Raw genomic sequence first — 24,857 nt, forward strand, 5'->3', positions numbered from 1 at the left:
AGAATGAGAGGTGATCTCATTGAAACATACAGGATTCTGAAGGGGTTTGACAGGGTAAATGCGGAGAGGATGTTTCCCTCATGGGAGAGTTGACCAGAGGGCAGAGTCTCAGAATAAAGAGATGTCAATTGAAAACTGAGATGAGAAGGAATTTCTTCTGAGAGTCTTTAGAACTGAGAGTTGTGGGGACAGAGTCCTTGTGTATATTTAAGGCTGAGATAGATTCTTTTTTTTGTTTTGTTTTTTTTAAATGGAAATTTAGAGTGCCAAATTCATTTTTTTTCCAATTAAAGGGCAATTTAACGTGGCCAATCCACCTACGCTGCCCATCTTTGGGTTGTGGGGGCGAAACCCATGCAAACACGGGGAGAATGTGCAAACTCCACACGGACCGTGACCCAGAGCCAGGATTGAACCTGGGACCTCGGCGCTGTGAGGCAGCAGTGCTAACCACTGCACCACCGTGCTGCCCAGCTTAGATAGATTCTTGATCAGTGAGGGAACCGAGGATTCCGGGGAAAGGGCAGGAAAGTGAACGTGAGGAATGTTGGTTTCAGCCATGATCCTATTGAAAGGTGGAGCAGGCTGGAGGGGCCGAATGGCCTACTCCTATTCCTTATGATCTTAGTGTGGTCTTATTCCCACCTACCCCTGATAAACTTTCACCCCCTTGATTTTCAAGAATCTGTCCAGCTCTGCCTTAAAAATATTCAAAGACTCTGCTTCCACTGCCCTTTGAGGAAGAGAGTTCCAAAGACTCCCAACCCTCAGAGAAAAAAGTTCTCCTCTGCCTTAAATGGGCAAGTTATTGCTTTTGAAGTGACTCCAATTTCTAGATTCTCCCACAAGAGGAAACATCCTTTCCACGTCCACCCTGTCAAGGCCCCTCAGGATCTTATACGGTTCAATCAAGTCACCTAAACTCCATCGGACACGAACCCAGCATGTCCAATCATTCTTATAAGATCAGCCTCCAATTCCAGGTAATGCGCAGGGTAGGTGGATTGGCCACGCTAAATTGTCCCTAAATTGTAAAAAATGAATTGGGTACTCTAAATTAAAAAAAGAAACACCAGCTGGACGAACAGCCCCTCATCTTCCAATGAGGCACTTAACAGCCTTCTGGACTCAACATTGAGTTCAACAACTTCAGACCCTGAACGCTCTCCTCCATTTTGATTTGTTTTTTTGCCCAGTGCCAGTCTGCACCTTGTTTACATGTTTTTTTACTTCCAGACAGAGCTGTCCTTTATTCTGCCATTAACACTTACTCAAAAAATGCTTTATTTCTTTGTTTTTACATTTTTTTCAGAATTCCCAATTATTTTTTTCCAATTAAAGGGCAATTTAGCGTGGCCAATCCACCTACACTGCACATCTTTGGCTTGTGGGGGTGAGACCCACGCAGACACGGGGAGAATGTGCCAACTCCAGACGGACAGTAACCCGGGGCCGGGATCGAACCTGGGACCTCACCGCCGTGGGCAGCAGAGCTAACCACTGTGTCACCATGCTGCCCCAATGCTTTGTTTCTTTACTGCAACCAGTACCTCTCCCTTTGTCTTTTGTTCCAGGAATTTTTGTCTTTTAATCTCACCCACCCTCTAATCAATCCGTGACTTTCTCTTTTATTCTACCTGACCCTCCCCCTTTCTCATCAGCATCAAACCCATCACATTTCTCCCTCTCTTTAGTTCTGAAGTAGAGTTACATTGGACGTGAAACGTTCTCTCTGTTTCTCTCTCCACAGATGCTGTCAGACCTGCTGCGTTTTTCCAGTTCTTTCTGAATTTATTTTCGATCAATGAGGACTGAGATTTGGAGAAAGTTCTTCAACCAGAGAGCGGTGAGTCTGTGGAATTTCCTACCACAGGAAGCAGTTATGGCCAAAGCATTGTATGTTTTCAAGAAGGAGTTAGATAGAGATCTTGGGGTTAAAGGATCAAAGGACACGGGGGGAGCGGGAACAGGTACTGAGTTGGGTGATCAGCCATGATCAGAATGAATGGTAAAGAATGCTTGACGGGCCGAATAGCCTCCTCTTGCTCCTATTTTCCATGTTTCCATTTCAGTGGAAATTTTCACTCCTGTTCCGATCCCAGTTGACGTTATAACGGAACAGGAAGATCCCATAATGGAACCCTGGCTCAAAAGACTTTAACTTTTTTAAATTAAACAGAGTCACGGGGCTACTGATTAGTTTATCAATAAGAAAAAAATGAAACATAAAAATGGATTATAATACAATCCTCCTTTACACCTCCTTCCGCTTCACCAATACACACAAGTTTTAAGACTAACATGGATGACAAAATACATTTGAAGCCCCAATTGGCACAAAGTTAGTATTTCCGGATTTCTCCTTAGAATCCCCCCAGATGGTTGTCATTCGAAAGTTTCCAAACTTCACACCCAAAATAATTTTTATAATATTCCCTTATAAGAATACCTTTACTTAGTGATCCACATTCCAAAATCCAATCCAACTTTTCCAAAGGGCCCTTTTGACTCCATTTTTAGCAGTACATCCGTGCCAGGATTTTGGATCAACCCATTTATGATTTCACTGCTTTCATTGACTTTCACTGTTACTCAAATTCCGATATCCAACCAATACTTTGCAATTTGTTCATAGACGGTATTAACACATTTTAACAGTGAGGATTATTTTTAGAAAACATTTGTCTTGTATTTTCACTAACCAATTACTTCTCAGCGTTGTCTGATTCTTGAACAGAATCCTGTTCTCTTTCCAGGTTTTCAGACCCAGCTATCCCTGAGTTTCCTCGGAATCTTCTTTCCTGCACATTACTCCAATGTACAGCTTTGCTTTGCTTATAGCAAAGCTGAGAGGTTTTTTCAAAGGTTTCAAAGGTTTATACCAACAAAAAGGAAGGACGGTAAAAAGAGGGAAAATCGACCGTGGATATCTAAGGAAATAAGGGAGAGTGTCAAATTGAAGGAAAAAACATACAAAGTAGCAAAGATCAGTGGGAGACTAGAGGACTGGGAAATCTTTAGGGGGCAACAGAAAGCTACTAAAAAAGCTATAAAGAAGAGTAAGATAGATTATGAGAGTAAACTTGCTCAGAATATAAAAACAGATAGTAAAAGTTTCTACAAATACATTAAACAAAAAAGAGTGGCTAAGGTAAATATTGGTTCTTTAGTGGATGATAAGGGAGATTTAATAATGGGAGATGAGGAAGTGGCTGAGGAACTGAACAGGTTTTTTGGGTCAGTCTTCACAGTGGAAGACACAAATAACATGCCAGTGACTGATGGAAATGAGGCTATGACAGGTGAGGACCTTGAGAGGATTGATATCACCAAGGAGGTAGTGATGGGCAAGCTAATGGGGCTAAAGGTAGACAAGTCTCCTGGCCCTGATGGAATGCATCCCAGAGTGCTAAAAGAGATGGCTAGGGAAATTGCAAATGCACTAGTGATAATTTACCAAAATTCACTAGACTCTGGGGTGGTCCCGGCGGATGCGGATTGGAAATTAGCAAACGTGACACCACTGTTTAAAAAAGGAGGTAAGCAGAAAGCGGGTAATTATAGGCCAGTGAGCTTAACTTCGGTAGTAGGGAAGATGCTGGAATCTATCATCAAGGAAGAAATAGCGAGGCATCTGGATGGAAATTGTCCCATTGGACAGACGCAGCATGGGTTCATAAAGGGCAGGTCGTGCCTAACTAATTTAGTGGAATTTTTTGAGGACATTAACAGTGCGGTAGATAAAGGGGAGCCAATGGATGTGGTATATCTGGATTTCCAGAAAGCCTTTGACAAGGTGCCACACAAAAGGTTGTTGCATAAGATAAAGATGCATGGCATTAAGGGGAAAGTAGTAGCATGGATAGAGGATTGGTTAATTAATAGAAAGCAAAGAGTGGGGATTAATGGGTGTTTCTCTGGTTGGCAATCAGTAGCTAGTGGTGTCCCTCAGGGATCAGTGTTGGGCCCACAACTGTTCACAATTTACATAGATGATTTGGAGTTGGGGACCAAGGGCAATGTGTCCAAGTTTGCAGACGACACGAAGATAAGTGGTAAAGCAAAAAGTGCAGAGGATACTGGAAGTCTGCAGAGGGATTTGGATAGGCTAAGTGAATGGGCTAGGGTCTGGCAGATGGAATACAATGTTGACAAATGTGAGGTTATCCATTTTGGTAGGAATAACAGCAAAAGGGATTATTATTTAAATGATAAAATATTAAAACATGCTGCTGTGCAGAGACCTGGGTGTGCTAGTGCATGAGTCGCAAAAAGTTGGTTTTCAGGTGCAACAGGTGATTAAGAAGGCAAATGGAATTTTGTCCTTCATTGCTAGAGGGATGGAGTTTAAGACTAGGGAGGTTCTGCTGCAATTGTATAAGGTGTTAGTGAGGCCACACCTGGAGTATTGTGTTCAGTTTTGGTCTCCTTACTTGAGAAAGGACGTACTGGCACTGGAGGGTGTGCAGAGGAGATTCACTAGGTTAATCCCAGAGCTGAAGGGGTTGGATTACGAGGTTGAGTAGACTGGGACTGTACTCGTTGGAATTTAGAAGGATGAGGGGGGATCTTATAGAAACATATAAGATTATGAAGGGAATAGATAGGATAGATGCGGGCAGGTTGTTTCCACTGGCGGGTGAAAGCAGAACTAGGGGGCATAGCCTCAAAATAAGGGGAAGTAGATTTAGGACTGAGTTTAGGAGGAACTTCTTCACCCAAAGGGTTGTGAATCTATGGAATTCCTTGCCCAGTGAAGCAGTAGAGGCTCCTTCATTAAATGTTTTTAAGATAAAGATAGATAGTTTTTTGAAGAATAAAGGGATTAAGGGTTATGGTGTTTGGGCCGGAAAGTGGAGCTGAGTCCACAAAAGGTCAGCCATGATCTCATTGAATGGTGGAGCAGGCTCAAAGTGGCCAGATGGCCTACTCCTGCTCCTAGTTCTTATGAGAGAGTTGGTTTCTCTCTCCAGCTTCTCTGAGCAGAGTTGGGAGCTGTTCACTGCTCTGTTACCTGATTCCAACTGCCTGCAACGACTGCTAGCTTTCATCTATAAACTAAAGAACAAAAGAATGCTGTTTGCTACTTTACAGGGCCTCTCTAGTTGTTAATCAATTATCTTTCCTTTATGCGGAGCTATCTAAACACAATAGTATCTCAGGATGAAGCTAACCCCCACGCAGACAGCCTTTAACATCTAACTACAGCTCCCTTCGAGGCACAAAACTATAACTTTTTTCTAATGTTTATCCATACAAAAATAAATCCCTTAAAACTACCTTTGGTTACCTAATACTCTCAGTCTCAAAGAGCATCAGCCCACTGGAAGCAAAGTTGTGAGACCGGCCAGTCCAGCAGAGAGAAACCCTCCGACCTTCCCACTTCACCAAATGTCAGAATGAACATGGTTCAGTCCTGGGTGTGATTAACAGCAGCAATAACAGTAGAGTCCAACTCCTGTCATCACTTGTGAATTCGCTGGTGTGAAGAACTTTCTCCTAATCTCAGTCCTCAGTGGTTCACCCCGTATCCTCAAAATCCGCTGGTGTTTCAATAGATTGGATGACCGAGTGAATCCCTTCCCACAAACCCTTCCCACAGGGCTACTTCCTGGTGTGAGTGCACTGATGTTCCATCAGTACCAAAGAGCTTTCAAACCCATTCCCACAGTCAGAGCATTTAAAGGGTCTCTCATTGGTTTGGGTGACATTGTGTCTCAACGGGTTGGGTAAATGAGCGAATCCCTTCCCACACTCAGAGCAGGTTAATGGCCTCTCCCTGGTGTGAACTCGCTGGTGTCTCATCAATTGGATTGCAGTAGTGAATCCCTTCCCACACTCAGCAGGTAAATGGTCTCGCCCCAGTGTGAACTCGCTGGTGGATCAGCAGGTCGGGTGACTTAGTGAATGCTCTGTCTTACTTGCTCAATCCAGTTGCTCTTTTCCTTTTTATAAGTTTGTGGAAACTTTTGCTGTTGTTTTTTGATGCACGCTTTCTCTCGGACTCCAATTTCCAAGACATTTAATGATTTTGGAGAGGAAAGGGAGGTTGAAGATGGGGAGGCAGTTTGCACAGAGGGTGGGATCAAGGGCTGGTTCTTCATGGAGAGGGTGATGTTAGCAGTTTGCAGAGTGAGATAGGAAGTGAGGGAACAGTGAAAACAATCAGCTCACATGGGGAACATGTCTGCTCAGTAACTTAGTGAGGATACGGTCAAGGGAGCAGGAGGTGGGTCTCGTGGACAAGGTGAGCTCAGAGGGCAAGAGGAGAGATAGGAGAAAAACTAAAGAAAGGTGGGAGGTCAAGGCTCAGGGAAGGATGAAGTTTCGAGACAGTTTGAGCCGGTGGGTTAGTGGGAGGGAGGCAGCTGATCGATTGTCTCAGTCTCAGTGACAAAGAAGCACCACGAGCTCCTCACACCTGGGGGTGAAGATGGAGGAGACAGGAGAGGGACAGCACTTCAAACTTATGTTGGAGACATTAAAAAGACATGTCACACTACGTTTAACATAAAGCTGATTTATTTATCCTTTATCCAGAATATTAACCCCTAATTGAGCAGGAGTATATTAGCATCAGCAGAAACAGACCCAATGAACACAATTGCATCCTGGATGTTATCCACTGCAGAATCCAATCACAGTAATTACATGTGAACTTGCTGATGTATTAACAGGCTGGACAAACAATCAATCCCTTCCCACACACTGAGGAGGTGAACAGCCTCGCTCCAGCATCAGCACATTGGTGTGTAGTGAGTTGAGCTGATCGCCTGAACCCAGTCCCGTATGAGAGCACCTGAACGGTCGCTTGTCAGTGTGAACACGTGGATGGGATATCAGTTCTCCCAAACCTCTACAGCACTCCCTGGAGGTGAGCGTTCAAACAGGTTATCAGTGTGACTGCGCTGGTGTTTCCGCAGTTTGGATAAATGAGTGAATCCTTCCCCACACTCGGAGCAGGTGAACGGCTTCTCCGCAGTGTGACTGCGTTGGTGTTTCCGCAGGTTGGATAAACGAGTGAATCTTTTTGCACACTCGGAGCAGGTGAACGGCTTCTCCCCAGTGTGAACCCGCTGGTGTGTCAGCAGGTTGGATGAATGAGTGAATCCCATCCCACAGTCAGAGCAGAGGAACGGCCTCTCCCCGCTGTGAACTCTCTGGTGGTTCAGCAGGTTGTATGAATGAGTGAATCGCTTTCCACACTCAGAGCAGATAAATGGCCTCTCCCCGGTGTGAATTCGCTGATGTGTCACCAGAGTGGATGACTGAGTGAATCCCTGCCCACACACGGAACAGTTGAACTGCCTCTCCCCAGTGTGATTGCGCTGATGAGCTTGCAGTTCAGATGGGTATCTGAATACCTTCCCACAATCCCCACATTTATATGGCCTCTCTCCAGTGTGAATGTGCTTGTGTTTCAACAGGCCAGAAAATCGCCTGTAGCCTTGTCCACACTCCGAGCACGTGTACGGTTTCTCCCCATTGTTAACGGTGCTTTTTCCTTCCATGTTCAAAATCTGATGATACTGACTTTACGATGAATTGGGCGACTCTGTCAGATCCTGATGGGAGGTTCAAGTTTCCCGACTGCAAATCCTTCCCTTCGAACACCCTGTCAAATTGATTTAAAACAGAAAAAAAGGGAGTGAGAGAGAACCCACAAAAACAGAAAGGCAGGTTGTGAAATTGAGCTGAATGAATCTGGTCATTTGTGGGGCCGGCACTAGGAAAAGTGACCACGAAAACTGGTGGATTGTTATAAAAACACAACTGGTTCACTAATGTCCTCAGGGAAGGGAAGCTGCCACCTGGTCTGGGCCGAGAGAAGACTCTGGGGGGGGGGGGGGGGGGGGGGGGGGGGAGGGAGGTGGAAGACATTTTTAAAATATAAATTTAGAGTACCCAATTCATTTTTTCCAATTAAGGGGCAATTTAGCATGGCATATCCACCTACCCTGCACATTTTTGGGTGGTGGGGGCGAAACCCACACAAACACGGGGAGAACGTGCAAACTCCACATGGACAGTGACCCAGAGCTGGGATTGAATCTGGGACCTCAGTGCCGTGAGGCAGCAATGCTAACCACTGCGCCACCGTGCTGCCCCAGGGAGGGGGAAGACTTGAGGGAGTGGATTTTATATATCTTAAACTCGACCAGAGCTTTCATGTTACATCCAAAACCCTTCACCTGGAGGTTATGTGAATGCTATCATCTACAAGTGTCCCTCCAAGTCAAAAAACTCCCCGAATTGTCTGACTCAGTACTGGATAAGCAGAAATGCCCTCCATTTAAACATTGGAAAGAGGAAAGCAATCATCTTCAGTTTCTGTTACAAACCCCACTCCCTAGCTATTCTCTCGATTGCAACTCTGAGGCTGAACCAGTCTGTTCATAATCTAGTTGTCAAATTTCATCCCAAACTGAGTTTCTGACTACACAGCACGAACATTGTCTATTTCCACCTCAGTAACATTGTCCCGATTTGCTGCTGCCTCATCCCATCAGCTGCTGAAATTCATTCATTCCTTTGTCACCTCAAACCTTAACTACTCTAATGTTCCCCTTGCCAGCCTCTCAGATTCAACTCCACATAAGGTCACACCAAACTCTGCTGCTTGTGTGCGTATTCACACTAATACCTGTTTATCCAGCACCTGGAGTGACCAACTCCAATGGAGAAACATAGAAAATAGAAGCAGGAGGAGGCTATTCGGCCCTTCGAACCTGCTCCACCCTTCATTATGATCATGGCTGATCATCAAGTTCAATACCCTGATCCCACCTCCCCCCCCCCCCCCCCCCCCCCCACACCCCACCCATATCCAGCCCCAAGAGCTCTATCTCATTCTTTTTTCAACATTTCACAACGTTTTGGCCTCAACTATTTTCTGTTGTAGTGAATTCCACAGATTCACCACTGCCTGGGTGAAGACATTTCTCATCTCAGTCCTAAAAGGTTTACCCCTTATCCTCAAATTATGAACCCTACTTCGGTCTCCCCCACCATCCGGAACATTCTGAATCTATCCTGTCTAATCCTGTTAGAATTTTCTAAGTTTCTATGAGATCCCCTCTCACTCTTCTAAACTCCAATTAATATAATCCTAACTGACTTATTCTCTACTCATATGAAAATCCCGCCATCCCAGGAATCGGCCTGGTAAACCTCCGCTGCTCTCCCTCCATAGCAAGAACATCCTTCCTCAGATAAGGAAACCAAAACTGCACACAATACTCCAGGTGTGGGCTCACCAGTGCCCTATACAACTGCAGTAAAACATCTCTATTCCTACACTCGAATCCTCTCGCTATGAAGACCAACATACCATTTGCCTTCTTTACTGCTTGAATGCCTGCCACTGCCTTGCGAGGTGGGGTAGATGGTGGGAGGTCTTAATGACGAAACCTTTGTCAGGGGGAAATGGGAAAAATCTCTTGAGACTGGACTGTGGAAGGATTGTGGAAACTGGAGCCATGAGCGTTTTAGGGGTGCCAAGTGGATACCATTTACATGGTGGAGGAGGCCAAAGAGTTGTCCAAAAACAAAAATATACTCTTGTAACATTCCAGATATAAATATTTGACTTACACTCTGCCTATTCTACCTGCCAACAGTGTGCACACAGCTCCATCGGACCTCATGCTGTTCCCAGACACTCCATGCTGGTCCCCAACATATAAACACTAAACCTCTGTCCAGCTCCACTCCCCTGAAGCCTACCTCCCTAACCCTAACTACCTGCACAGTCAGAAGTCCCTCTCATCAAACTTCCTCCCCACTCACTCAGAAGCCCTTCAAACCCCCTCCCCTTCTCACTCAGAGGTTCCTCTCTTCAGAAGTGCTCCCCCACTCACTCCAACTGCCCCTGCGTGCTCACAATCTACTTTCCCCAATCTTTGTACCCCATTCCCTGTGGCTATTATTTAGATCCAAAACATTAACTGTTTCTCTCCACAGATGATGCCAGCCCTGCTGAGTTTATCCAGCATTTTGTGTTTTTATTTCACATTAGGGCAGCACAGTAGCACAAGTGGATAGCACTGTGGCTTCACAGCGCCAGGGTCCCAGGTTCGATTCCCTGCTGGGTCACTGTGCGGAGTCTGCACGTTCTCCCCGTGTCTGCATGGGTTTCCTCCGGTTTCCTCTGACCGTCCAAAGACATTCAGGTTAGGTGGATTGGCAATGATAAGTTGCCCTTAGTGACTAAAAAAGGTTAGGAGGGGTCATTGGGGTACGGGGACAGGGTGGAAGTGAGGGCTTAAGTGGGTCAGTGCAGACTCGATGGGCCGAATGGCCTCCTTCTGCATTGTATGTTCTATGTCCTATTACCAACATCTGCAGTATTTTGCTTTAGTTTGAACCTTCTGGGCAACCAATCCGGGAAGCCAAAGGCCAACCAATAAAGGCAGTGAAAGGCCAATCTGGGCAGTGGAATGTTCTCCAGCTGGCTCTTTCCAGCTGTTTCGTTTTGAGGGTTGTCATCATCCGGGTCGCTGGCCCCCTGAAGCCCCGCCCACTCGTCCCGCAAAGCCGCGCGTGCGCATTGCTGCCCACCGAAACAAGATGGCGTGCGCTAACTCGGGCCTGTTCCCGGGAACAAAGCCCTGGAGTAGAAAGTACGGGATCTGCAGGCTTCTTCCGGGTCTTGCAGCCTGAGCGAGTATTTTATAAAGCCTCTGCTCCCTCCTCACCCGGACTCGTCTCCATTCCTCCCTCCGCCACACTGACTCTCACCTACCGAAAAATCTATCTACTGCATCCGCAGGGTTCCGAGCAAAGTGACACTGCGCCTGCGCACATTCACATACGCCGGGGATGCTGGGTAATAACAACACCATTGAAACCGAATCGAGAGTAGAAAATGTTACCTAATTGAAATAATTCTGCTATCTTCTATTTACCAATGTGATTTAAATGGCTGCTCTCCTAAGAGAGTACATTGAGCTTTTAAAGGTTTCCCTCGGCTCCCCTCCAACGTAAAGTAAAGTCTCACTGCATTCAATATCAGAATAACTGGTTCCTCTCCTTATTCCTTGATACTGAATATTTTTTCAAAGCACCTCCCAAAGTCACCACCTCCACTACCTAGAAGGACAAGATGTGGAGATGCCGGTGTTGGACTGGGGTGAGCACAGTAAGAAGTCTCACAACACCAGGTTAAACACGTTTGTTTCAAATCACTAGCTTTTGGAGCACTGCTCCTTCCTCAGGTAGAAGGACAAGGGCGGGAAACACATTGGACTTGCAATTTAACTCCAAGCCACACACCAAGTTCCTTCCCTGTCGCTGGGTCAAAATCCTGGCACTCCCATCCTAACAGTCTGTGATTGTACCTTCACCACATACACTGCAGTGGTTCAAGAAGGTAGCTTGACAGCATCTTCTCAAGGGCAATTAGGGATTGACAATTTTAAAAACTGGCCTGGCTAGAGATTCCCACACCCTGTGACAAAACAAAAATAAAAATAATTCACTGTATTATAGAATGAGGCAGCATAGATGGAAGTTACTTGGCTATCATGTCTGTGCCAGGTCTATGGAAGATCTATCCAATTAATTCCACAACCTAGCTGTCACTGTCAAAACAATATATCTCGCTGTAGCAATGAAAATTATGGAAATGTTTTTTCAATTGGATACTTCTCAGACACACTCACTCTGTGTATTAAGCAGAAATCAAGGGTTCACTGGTTAGTTGTTTTTTTAAATTTAGAGTACCTGATTATTTTTGTCCAATTAAGGGGCAATTTAGCATGGCCAATCCACCTAACCTTCACATCTTTGGGTTGTGGGGATGAAACCCACGCAGACACGGGGAGAATGTGCAAACTCCACACAGGCAGTGACCCGGGGTCAGAATTGGTCCCGGGTCTTCAGACCATGAGGCAGCAGTGCTAACCACTGTACCACCATGCCGCCTGTCTAGTTACTTAAGCATAGTAAAGGGAGTGACAGAATAGATTAATTATGGAGTTACAAAACACATACCATTCAAGTAGGGGCAGCATGAAGACAAGTGGTAGTTGTAGGGAATTCTATAATTACGGGATAGAAAGCATCCTTTGAAAGCAGGATTGAGAGCCCCACATGGTATGTTGCCTGACCGGTGCTAGGGTGAGGGACATCAATAACCAGCTTGAAAGGATATTGGAGAAGGAGGGGGTGGATCCAGTTGTTGTGGTCCACGTTGGGACAAACAACATAGGCAAGACTGGGAAAGAGGACCTGTTGGGGGAATATCAGGCACTAGGAACTAAATTAAAACAAGTCCTCAAGGGTCATAATCCCTGGATCACTATCTGAGCCATGTGCAAATTGGCATAGGGATTAGAAAATTAGGGAAGTAAACACGTGGCTGAAGGAGTGGTTCGGGAAAGAGCGGTTTCATTTCATGGGGCACTGGCATCAGTATTGGGACAGGAGGTATCTGTACCATTGGGACGGTCTCCACCAGAACCGGTCTGGGACCAGTGTCCACATGGAAAAGATAAATAGGGAGGTCACAAGGACTTTAAACTAGCAAGTGGGGCGGGTAGAGAAACGGGAAGTAAATGGTTAATGTAAAGCAAAGCAGCAGGTTAGCACATGGGAAGAACTCAATTGTTATTAATGGAAGGTGCCTCAAAAATAAGGTATTATAACTAGCATTCAAAACAAGACAAATGTGTTGACGGCACAAATCATCGCAAATGAATATGATTTAGTGGCCATTACAGAGACACGGTTGCAAAATGCTCATGACTGGGAGTTAAATATCCAGGTGTATCAGACTATTCGCAAGGAGAGACAGGAAGGTAAGGTGTAGCTCTGATATGTAAGGATGGCATCAGGGTGGCAGAGAGAGATGATATAGAGAAAAAGGTTGAATCCATTTGGATAGAAATTAGAAAATAATAATCTTTATTATTGTCACAAGTAGGCTTACATTAACACCGCAACAAAGTTACTGTGAAAATTCCCTAGTCGCCGCACACTGGCGCCTGTTCGGGTACACAGAGGGAGAATTCAGAATGTCCAATTCACCCAACAGCACGTCTTTTGGAACTTGTGGGAGGAAACAGGAGCATCCGGAGGAAACCTATGCAGACCACAGAGAGAACGTGCAGACTCTGCACAGACAGTGACCCAAGCGGGAATTGAACCTGGGACGCTGGTGCTGTGAAGCAATAGTGCTAACCACTGTGCCACCATGCCGCCCATAGTAAGGAGTAAGGCGAATAGTAAGGAGAAACGTTCACTGATAGGCGTAGTCTATAGGCCACCAAATAATAACATCACAGTGGGATGGGCAATAAACAAAGAAATAACCAATGCATGTAAAAATGGGACGACAATTATCATGGGGGATTTTAATCTACATGTTGATTGGTCAAACCAGTCGGCCGGGGCAGCCTTGAGGAGGAGTTCACCGAATGTATAGTTTTCTCGAACTGTATGTAATATAACCTACGAGAGAGCAAGGTATCCTAGATCTGGTCCTGTGTAATGAGACAGGATTGATTAATGATCTCATAGTTAGGGATCCTCTCGGAAGGAGCGATCATAGTATGGTTGAATTTAAAATACAGATGGAGTATGAGAAGGTAAAGTCAAAAATCAGTGTTTTATGCTTAAACAAAGGAAACTACAATGGGATGAGGGAGGAGTTGGCTAAGGTAGACTGGGAGCAAAGCCTTTGTGGTGGGACAATTGAGGAACAGTGGAGGACTTTCAAAGAGATTTTTCACAGTGCTCAGAAAAAATATATACCAGTGAAACCGAAGGGCTGTAGGAAAAAGGAAAATCAGCCATGGATATTTAAGGAAATAAAGGAGGGTATCAAATTGAAAGAAAAGGCATACAAAGTGGTAAATATTAGTGGGAAACTAGCGGACTGGGAAATCTTTAACGGTCAACAGAAATCCATGAAAAAAGCTATAAAGAAAAGTAAGATAGATTAGGAGAGTAAACCAGCTCAGAATATAAAAACAGACAGCAACGTTTCTACAAATATATAAAACAAAAAAAAGAGTAGCTAAGGTAAACATTGGTCTTTTAGAGGATGAGAAGGGGGATTTAACAATGGGAAATGAGGAAATGGCTGAGGCATTGAACATGTATTTTGTGTCAGTTTCCAGGCATAATCACATTGAATAGCAGAGCTGGCTCGAGGGGCCAGGTGGCCTACTCCTGCTCCTAGTTCTTATAGGTGGGCCTTATATCCAGGTAGACATGCTGATTAGATATCATTTAGACTCCAAACTTCATTCTATCTTGAAATTAAATATACAATTAAAGTAAAGCCATTTTAAAATACTTTCTTTTTTTTTTTTAAAACATGAATTTAGAGTACCCAATTATTTTTTTCAAATTAAGGGGCAATGTAGCATGTTCAGTCCACCTACCCTGCACATTTTTGGGCCGTGGGGGTGAAACCCACGCAAACACGGGGAAAATGTGCAAACTCCACACGGACAGTGACCCAGAGCCGGGATGGAACCTGGTACCTCGGCGCCATGAGGCAGCAGCGCTAACCACTGCTCCACCATGCTGCCCTCCATTTTCAAATTCTAATATTCTCAACACTTTCCTGGGACATTGGAAACCAAAAGTCGAACCACTTTCAGCAGAGCAGCCTTTCCACTTGTCGACACAGTCTTCCCAGTCAAATAACCTGAGGCTCCCTTTAATCATGAACCAATCAGGTCACTTCAGGTTTGATAGCAGCAAAATTCAGAGAAGGTCACGTTACTCCCCCTTAATTCCTCCATTTTAATCAAAATTAAAATCAGTTGTACAATATAACAATCTTAGAACACATCACATTTGTCAGTCAAATACATATTGTTTATACGGAATATGTTTATTATGAGATTTAGGCACTGGAGGCAAAGGGTGGGGGTTTTAAAGAGTAACCTTCCCTTCCTAACTCTGTATGTCTATAGTGTCAGCCGCGGCTCAGTGGGTCGCTCTCTGACCTTGGTGTCAGAATGTTGTGGGTTCAAATCCCAGTTCGGGGACCCGAGAAGAAAAATCAAAACCAATTGTATGAGTGCCATCACCGAGGGAATGCTGCACTGTCAGAGGTGCCGTCTTATGAATGCGTTGTCAAGCAGAGAACCCATCTGCTCTCTCAAGGGGTTGTTAAATAAATTACGGAGCCAACATTTTTGACTTGTCGCCAACTATCAGAATGAACAAGTTGCAGTCCTGGATGTGATTAACAGCAGCAGGAACAGCAGAATCCAACCCCTGTCATCACTTGTGAACCCGCTGGTGTGACAGCAGGTGGGATAACTGAGTGAAGCCCTTCCCATATTCAGAGCAGGTGAATGGTCTCTCCCCAGTGTGAACTCGCTGGTGCCTCAGCAAGTGGGATGAATCAAGGAATTGCTTCCCACATTCGGAGCAGCTAAAAGGCTTCTCCCCAGTGTGGATTCGCTGGTGTGTCCGCAGGTCAGATAGCTGAGTGAAACTCTTCCCACACTCAGAGCAGGTGAATGGCCTTTCCCCAGTGTGAAATCGCTGGTGTGTGAGCAGGTTAGATGAATCAGTGAATCCCTTACCACACTGAGAACAGATGAACGGTCTCTCTCCAGTGTGAAGTCGATGGTGTCTCAGCAGGCTGGATGACTGAGTGAATTCCTTCCCACACTCTGAACAGGCGAATGGCCTCTCCCCCGTGTGAACTCGCTGGTGTTCCCGGAGGGTGAATGAAACACTGAATCCTTGCCCACACTGAGAGCAGGTGAATGGCCTCTCCCCAGTGTGAACTCGCTGAAGTGTCTGCAGATTGGAAGATGTACTGAATTCTTTCCCACATGTGGAGCAGGTGAACGGCCTCTCCCCAGTATGAACACGTTGATGTGTTTCCAGGTTAGATCGGGATTTAAATCCCTTCCCACATCTGGAGCAGGCGACCGGTCTCTCACCAGTGTGACTGTGTCGATGAATTTCCAGCACAGATGGGGATCTGAATCCCTTCCCGCAATCCCCACATTTCCACTGTTTCTCCATGTTCGGGTGCCCTGATATCGCTCCAGGTTAGACAATCAATTGAAGTCTCAAACAAAACATGGGTACGGTCTCTCTCAACTGTGAATGGTGCGGTGATTTTTCACGCTGTCTAACTGGTTAAAGCTCTTTCCACAGTCAGTGCACTGGAACACTCTCACTTGGGTTCCTGTGACTCAGTGCTTTTCCAAACACACAAATCTTTTGAGACAGGCAGAACTTACAAATATTCTTCCTTCTAGGTTCAAAGGCGATTATATTCCGTTCCTGATTAATTGAGTGACACCGTCAGGAGGTGATATTTGTGTTTTGAAATTCTCGTCTAATATCCTGTAAAAGGAGTTTTCAAAATTAATTCACTGTCAGTACAGGATAGAAATTAGAACAGACAATTCTAGTTTCTGCTGAAGATTCTTTCCTCTATCATAAATCACCGTCCCACACACTCTCCCTCCATTCTCACTCTCCTGTATCTAATATTCACCCTCCCAGTTCTCTTGAGGGTGCTGATTCAGGTTGATTGACAGATCCCTGCTTCCTATCCTGGACACAGAAACCCAAAAATCTTTGCGCAGGCTAGCCAGACAGATATATGTCTATATTACTGGACTAAAATGATTAATGTATAGAATTGTTTCAGTTGGTTGAGATACAGGGGATTGTCATTGATCACGACTTTGAAATTGCTGCCTATAAGGGTAGTCAAGCAAAGACAATCAATAATTTCCCAATTAAATTGGATGGGTGATACAAGGTTGCAGAATTGGACCCACTCGAGACTGACAGAATTGCTTGACAGAGTTGGCATCGACTTGAAGTCTGCAATAGACTCCTTCTGTGCTTCAATTACTCTATAACTGGAAATATATAACGCAGCTACAGTACTATATTACTGGAAGACTAGAAATAATAAATATATTTTATTACACAACCATAAACATCTAATTTGTACCAGGGGCAGCACGGTAGCATTGTGGATAGCACAATTGCTTCACAGCTCCAAGGTCCCAGGTTCAATTCTGGCTTGGGTCACTGTCTGTGTGGAGTCTGCACATCCTCCTCGCGTGTGCGTGGGTTTCCTCCGGGTGTTCCGGTTTCCTCCCACAGTCCAAAGATGTGCAGGTTAGGTGGATTGGCCATGATAAATTGCCCTTAGTGTCCAAAATTGCCCTTAGTGTTGGGTGGGGTTGCTGGGTTGTGGGGATAGGGTGGAGGTGTTGACCTTGGGTGGGGTGCTCTTGCCAAGAGCTGGTGCAGACTCGATGGGCCGAATGGCCTCCTTCTGCACTGTAAATTCTATGATAATCTATGATATAACAACACTGGACATATCACCGTCCAATATTAATTTACCGTCCCCCAGATATGGTTCTGGGTTTAGGGAGATAGGGCGGGGGGCGCAGGTAGGTCTAGGTAGGGTGCTCTTTCATTGGGTCGGTGCAGACTCGATGGGCCAAATTGCCTCCGTCTACACTGTAGGAATTCAATGGTTCTGTTCTATTCTATCTCCTGGGAAAACCAGCCCTTTAAATGTGAAGATTGGGAAAGAGACCATCCTTTTAGCCAGAAAAATAAATGTGTCACGCTGAGGGAGCAAAGGATGTCAATGTCTTTAAGAACGAGAGAGACCTGGGCCAAGCTTTCCGGAGTCTGCACCCTCCCTGGATTCACTTCCTTTCCCTTCAGTTGCTGCAAGTGACCAATAGGTGAGAATGAGAAAAGAAATGGAAAGGGGGAGAAAAGAAAGTGTTTTACTCACAGATGTTGGAGACAGGAGGAGGTTTCAGTTTCTGTGACGCAAAATCATTTGCACAACATCCGCGCTCTGATTGGCCGAGGACCAGAGTCCTTCTGGTCCTCCGACATTTCCCATTGGTCAACACCTCAGCTGGAAGGTCCGGGAGTCGGCTCATACCTGCACATGCGCAGCTTCCCCTCTCCCTTGAACATGCGCATCACTGCTTCTGGGCTGGGACGCGAGTGCGCAAGCGCTGTTGTTGAATTGTTTGGATCAAGCACGTTGGGCCTCTTCGTCCCGGAAAAACCGGGGGACAGCGGCGAGGTGAGTGGGAGGCTTTGGAAACAGTTTGTGGATCCGCAAAAACAATGTAATAATTGGTAAGTTCCTGGTTCGGAGCTTCTCCCACCCGGTACCAAGCCCAGGTTAACGATCGCCATCTTTATTCAGCGAATGGAGGATGGTGGCCGGGAATAAATAATTCACTCTGATTGGCTGGAGGACCAGCCGCCTGTTTTAGTCCTCCAGATCCGCCCCTCCGTCCTAATGTACCAGCTGGGGGAAGAGAACAAACAACCAGAATAGGCCCTGCCCCTCATTCACTCTGATTGATTGGAGGACCACGTAACGGCATCAGTCCTCCAGCCCGCCCCTGGACCACTTTGGACTCAAATCAATGAGGATTCTGATCTCTGAGAAGGATGGAAACCCTGGGAGGTGGGCGGGGAAATTTCAAAAACACCCACTGTTGGCCCCCAACTAGACTCATTCATTTTATTTTCAGTCTGCAGACAGGAGGTGGAGAACTGAACCCAGGGAGAGGGAAGGAAAAAAATGGTGGACATGGTGACATGGGTTTGGATTTCAGACCAGAGAGGAGAGAGTGTGTGTGGGATGGGGATTTCCAGCTTTGAGGGAATGAGAGGAAAAATGCTACATAGAAACGAGCGAGAATTGTGTGTTCTGAACTTTTTTTAGAATTTACAGTGCAGAAGAGGGCCATTCGGCCCATCGAGTTGGCATCGGCCATAAGACCATAAGACATAGGAGCGGAAGTAAGGCCATTCAGCCCATCGAGTCCACTCCACCATTCAATCATGGCTGATTTCAACTCCATTTACCCGCTCGTCTCTCCATAGCCCTTAATTCCTCGAGAAATCAAGAATTATCAACTTCTGTCTTGAAGACACTAAACGTCCCGGCCTCCACCGCCCTCTGTGGCAATGCATTCCACAGACCCACCACTCTCTGGCTGAAGAAATTTCTCCTCATCTCTGTTCTAAAGTGACTCCCTTTTATTCTAAGGCTGTGCCCCCGGGTCCTAGTCTCCCCTGCTAACGGAAACAACTTCCCTACGTCCACCCTATCTAAGCCATTCATTATCTTGTAAGTTTCTATTAGATCTCCCCTCAATCTCCCAAACTCCAATGAATATAATCCCAGGATCCTCAGACGTTCATCGTATGTTAGGCCTACCATTCCTGGGATCATCCGTGTGAATCTCCGCTGGACCCGCTCCAGTGCCAGTATGTCCTTCCTGAGGTGTGGGGCCCAAAATTGCTCACAGTATTCTAAATGGGGCCTAACTAGTGCTTTATAAAGCTTCAGAAGTACATCCCTGCTTTGATATTTCAAGCCTCTTGAGATAAATGACAACATTGCATTTGCTTTCTTAATTACGGACTCAACCTGCAAGTTTACCTTTAGAGAATCCTGGACTGGACTCCCTTTGCACTTCAGGATTATGAATTTTGTCATCGTTTAGAAAATAGTCCATGCCTCTATTCTTTTTTCCAAAGTGCAAGACCTCGCACTTGCCCACGTTGAATTTCATCAGCCATTTCTTGGACCACTCTCCTAAACTGTCTAAATCTTTCTGCAGCCTCTCCACCTCCTCAATACTACCTGCCCCTCCACCTATCTTTGTATCATCGGCAAACTTAGCCAGAATGCCCCCAGTCCCGTCATCTAGATCGTTAATATATAAAGAGAGCAGCTGTGGCCCCAACACTGAACCCTGCGGGACACCACTCGTCACCGGTTGCCATTACGAAAAAGAACCTTTTATCCCAACTCTCTGCCTTCTGCCTGACAACCAATCGTCAACCATTGGAAAGAGCACCATACTTAAGGCCAAACCTCCACCCTATCTCCGTAACCCCAACTAACGTTTTGGGACTCTAAGGGGCAATTGTTCATGGCTAATCCACCTAACCTGCACATCTTTGGACTGTGGGAGGAAACCGGAGCACCCGGAGGACACCCATGCAGACACAGGGAGAACGTGCAGACTCCACATAGACAATGACCCAAGCTGGGAATCGAACCTGGGACCATGGAGCTGTGAAGCAATTGCGCTAACCACCATGCTGCCCTAACACCTTTTTGTAAACGCCTTTTACAGGATATTACGAGGGGAAGATTTACAGATGGGAAATTCAAATAAAACTTCACATCAACATTTAACAGTTTCTCTCTTTCATCAGGACCTGAATATCATTGGCCAGTGAATCTGGAAAGATAATTTTTATTCTGTGGGAAAAGATTTTGAACATCTGTGTAACTGGAAAAGCAACGAGACACAGAAATCCGAGTGAGAGTGTTCCAGTGAACTTTCTGGAAAGAACTTTAACTAGTCTCAAAAATTATCGCACCATTCACAGAGGATAGAGCCTGTACCTGTGTTCTGTGTGTGCACAAGGTTTTAACTGATCGTCAAACCTGTAGAGACACAAGCACACCACAATCATGCTGAAAATGGGGACTGTGGGAAGGGATTCAGATCCCCATGTGCGCTGGAGATTCATTACCGCAGTCATACTGGCGAGAGACCATTCACCTGTTCTGACTGCAGAAAGGGTTTCACTCAGTTATCCATCCTGCAAATCTACCACTGAGTTCACACCAAAGAGCAGCCATTTACCTGTTCTGAGTGCAGGAAGAGATGCACTCAATTATCCATCTTGCAAAACTACCATCGAGTCCACACCAGAGAGAGGCCATTTACCTGTTCTGAGTGTGGGAAGATGTTCAGTCATTCATCAGCCCTTTGGAGACACCAGAGAGGTCATACGGGGATGAGGCCATTCACCTGGACTGAATGTGGGTAGAGATTCACTCAGTTATCCAACCTGCTGAGACACCAGCCAGTTCACACTGGTGATAGACTGTTCACCTGCTCTGTGTGTGGAACATGATTCACTCAGTCATCCAACCTGCTGAGACACCAGGGCAGACACACCAACAAGAAACCCTTTAAATGCTCTGATTGTGGGAGTGGATTTAAAAGCTCTGAAGGCCTAATGGTCCAACGGCCCATCCACACTGAGGAGAGGCCGTTCAGCTGCTCTCACTCTGCAAATATTTTCCAAATGTCATTCAAGCTGCTGACACACCAGCGGGTTCACACTGAGGGGAGACGCTTCACAGATTCTGAGTGTGGGAAGGGATTCACTCAGTCATCCAGCTTGCTGCGAGACCAACACAGTCACACCAATGAGACCTTTTAAATGCTTTGATTGTGGTAATGTCTATAAAATCTTAACGCATCCCCCAGTACATTCACACTGGGGAGAAGCCACTCAGCTGCTCTCATTGTGCCAAGAGGTTGAGAAGGTCAACCCCCTGTGGACACACCAACAAGTTCACAAGTGATGACAGTTTCTGCTGTTGTTGCTGCTGTTAATCACATCCAGGACTGAACCTTGTTCACTCTGATACTTGGTGAAGTGGGAGAGTCAGAGGGTTCCTTCCTGCTGGACTGGCCAGTCTCACAACTTTGCTCCCAGTGGGCTGATGCTCTTTGACCCTGGGAGAGCACATTTCCACTGAAATGATCCACAAAAGCTGATGAAGGACATTTATTTCATCCTGGACAGTAAATAGTGCTTTTCCCCTCACTACAGGTAGATCTAAAATAAATACATTTGTCTCTGTTCCATTGAGTCTACAGCATAGGGCCAGGCGAGTCGGCTCAATTTGCCTGTCAGTATTTACGCCCCACATGAGCCTCCACCCACCCCTTTTCATCTCCCCCATCAGTATCTCCTTCTATTCCTTTCTCCCTCACGGTAAGAAGTTTTACAACACCAGGTTAAAAACTTCTTACTGTGCTCACCCCAGTCCAACGCCGGCATCTCCACATCATTTCTCCCTCATGTATGTATCTAGCTTACCCTTCAATGTATTCATGTTGTTCACCTCGACCACTCACTGTGGTAGTGAGTTCCACATTCTCCCCACTCGCTGGGTAAAGCGGTTTGTCATCAAATCCCTATTGGATTATTGAACCCCTTCATCATCTTAAAGACTTCCATCAGGTCACCCTTCAGTCTTTTCTGGAGAAAAGCAGCCCCAGCCTTTCCTGAGGGTAAATGCTCTCAGTTCAGGTATTATTCTTGGGAATCTTTGTTGCATCTTCTCCAGTGCCTCTGTTTCCTTTCTCTAAATGGAGATCACAGATGTTGACAGTGCTCCCAGTGGAGTCTAACCCTGGTTCCAAACATAATCTCCCTGCTCTTCAATTCTGTCCCTCTAGATTGGGACCCTACATGTAACCCTATACCCCCTCATCCTTGTTCTATCAGCTAATGGGAACAGCCTTTCTTTATCCACCTGACCTAAACCTGTCATAATCTTGTCCACCTCTCTCAAATCTCCCCTCAACCTCCTTTGCTCCAAGATCAATAACCCCAGCCTGACATCGACAATAAAGAACAAACAGAATATGTTAATACCTGGGATCAGATGAGAATGTTTAATTTCTGTTTTAAAGATATTGGGATTATATGGTCCTGGACAATAAATGATTGGAATACTTTACCTTGGGTGTGGGTGAATGGAATATATCAATCTGGTATTCACCTATGTTCCAGTGAAATTCTGGAATGTGAAGACAGGATGAATAAGTTGATCACTTTCTCCTGGAAATATTTACATCTTAGCCCATGAACATAAGAAATCCACATTTGAAAGCCCGGCCACTACATGAAATATCAGCACCATAACAGGGGAGATAAGAAAGACAGACACTCACTTTGATCTTCAGAGCATCTGAGAGTTAAGAATATGTGACATGATTTTGGGATACCGGTGTGGGTGTGCAGATGTGATTTGCTACATGTGAAAAATAACAAGCCTAAATTCATGATGAAATGGACTGAAGACCGGGTCCCAAACACACACAGCTACTGGAGACACAGCAGGAGATGAAATGGTTAATGTGGCCAGGGGATTGAGACACCATTGTGACATCATCAAGACATTGACACACTCCAGAGAGAAACTGACTTTAAAACAATCCGGATAGAATTAAACACACTGGACATGGGCAAAGTGGGAGTGAAATTAAAGCGATAATGGGACAATGAAGGGCTTGGGAGAAATAATACGGAGTAAGAACTGTCCACAAAGAGAGAGCTGGGGAATCTTTTACATCCATGTTTGATCTGTTGCTTGAAGCATCTGTCCTTATGAACCAGTAACCTAGAACTCACCGCACAAGAAGAAAATATGGAGTAGATGTTACCCCAGGCGGAGCCATGAACAGAACTGGACAATAATGGAGTGAAATTGAGTGAGGATTTGTGGAAAGTTTTGTAAATTCTTAATGGGATGTGGGAGTCGCTGGACCAGAATTTATTGCCCTTGAACTGAGTGGCTGCTCGGACATTTCAGATTTTAACCGGGTCTCCCCGATTTCTAGTCTCTGCCACAAGGGAAACATCCTCTCCGCATTCTCTCTGTCAATTCCACTCAGGATCTCACGTGCTTCAATAAGATCATCTCTCATTCTTCTTAACTGCAATGGATACAATCCCAACCTGTCAAACCTTTCCTCAGAGGATAACCCCCTCATTCCAGAATCTGAGAGTCAACCTCCTCTGAACTGCTTCTAATGCAATTACCTCATTTCTGAAATAGGGAGACCCAAACTGTACACAGTGCTCCAAGTATGGGGTGGGATTCTCCGTCCTGCAGCGCATCCCTGCCAGCAGCGGGATTCTCCGTCCTGCGACGGGTCCCTGCCAGCAGCGGGATTCTCCATCCTGCGGCGCTTCCCTGCCAGCAGCGGGATTCTCCGTCCTGCGGCGCATCCCTGCCAGCAGCGGGATTCTCCGTCCTGCGACGGGTGCCTGCCAGCAGTGGGATTCTCCGTCCTGCGGCGCATCCCTGCCAGCAGCGGGATTCTCCATCCTGCGGCGCTTCCCTGCCAGCCGCGGGATTCTCCGTCCTGCATCGCATCCCTGCCAGCAGCGGGATTCTCCGTCCTGCAGCGCATCCCTGTAAGCAGCGGGATTCTCCATCCTGCGGCGCATCCCTGCCAGCCGCGGGATTCTCCGTCCTGCAGTGCTTCCCTGCCAGCAGCGGGATTCTCTGTCCTGCGGCGCATCCCTGCCAGCCGCGGGATTCTCTGTCCTGCAGCGCATCCCTGTAAGCAGCGGGATTCTCCATCCTGCGGCACGTCCCTGCCAGCAGCGGGATTCTCCATCCTGCGGCGCATCCCTGCCAGCAGCGGGATTCTCCATCCTGCGGCGTGCACCTGCCAGCAGCGGGATTCTCCATCCTGCGGCGCGTCCCTGCCAGCAGCGGGATTCTCCGTCGTGCGGCGTGTCCCTGCGAGCAGCAGGATTCCCCGTCCTGTGGCGTGTCCCTGCCAGCAGCGGGATTCTCCGTCCTGCAGCGCATCCCTGCCAGCAGCGGGATTCTCCATCCTGCGGCGGGTCCCTGCCAGCAGCAGGATTCTCCATCCTGCGGCGGGTCCCTGCCAGCAGCAGGATTCTCCGTCCTGCGGCGCGGCCTCACCAGCCGCAGGATTCTCCGTCCTGTGGTGCATCCTTGCCAGCAGCGGGATTCACCGTCCTGCGACGTGCCCCCGCCAGCAGCAGGTGTCTCCATCCTGAGGCGCCTCCTTGCCAGCCGCGGGAGTCTCCATCCTGTGGTGTGCCCCGCCAGCAGCAGGATTCTCCATCCTGCGGCGTGCACCCGCCACCCGTGGGATTCTCCATCCTGTGGCGTGCCCCCACCAGCGGTGTTATTCTCCATCCTGCCAGCTGGCCAATGGGGTTTCCCATTAGGGTTCGCTGCCGGCGCAATGGAGAATCCAGCCAGTGGAGAATCC

At 46.5% G+C, this 24,857-nt stretch overlaps 1 protein-coding gene across 1 annotated transcript in view; it reads right to left on the reverse strand.

The window, feature by feature from the left end:
• Window positions 1-7,477: 7,477 nt before the first annotated feature.
• The window catches only part of LOC140417960 (uncharacterized), an 89,243-nt gene continuing 71,863 nt past the window's right edge, over window positions 7,478-24,857 (reverse strand). The window contains 2 exon segments of the mRNA XM_072501391.1: window positions 7,478-7,615; window positions 15,552-16,029. Of these exon segments, the coding sequence (XP_072357492.1) occupies window positions 7,578-7,615; window positions 15,552-16,029 (516 nt within the window). The 3' untranslated portion in view covers window positions 7,478-7,577.

Source organism: Scyliorhinus torazame, chromosome 5 (genome assembly GCF_047496885.1).
Source record: "Scyliorhinus torazame isolate Kashiwa2021f chromosome 5, sScyTor2.1, whole genome shotgun sequence".
NCBI lineage: Eukaryota > Metazoa > Chordata > Chondrichthyes > Carcharhiniformes > Scyliorhinidae > Scyliorhinus > Scyliorhinus torazame.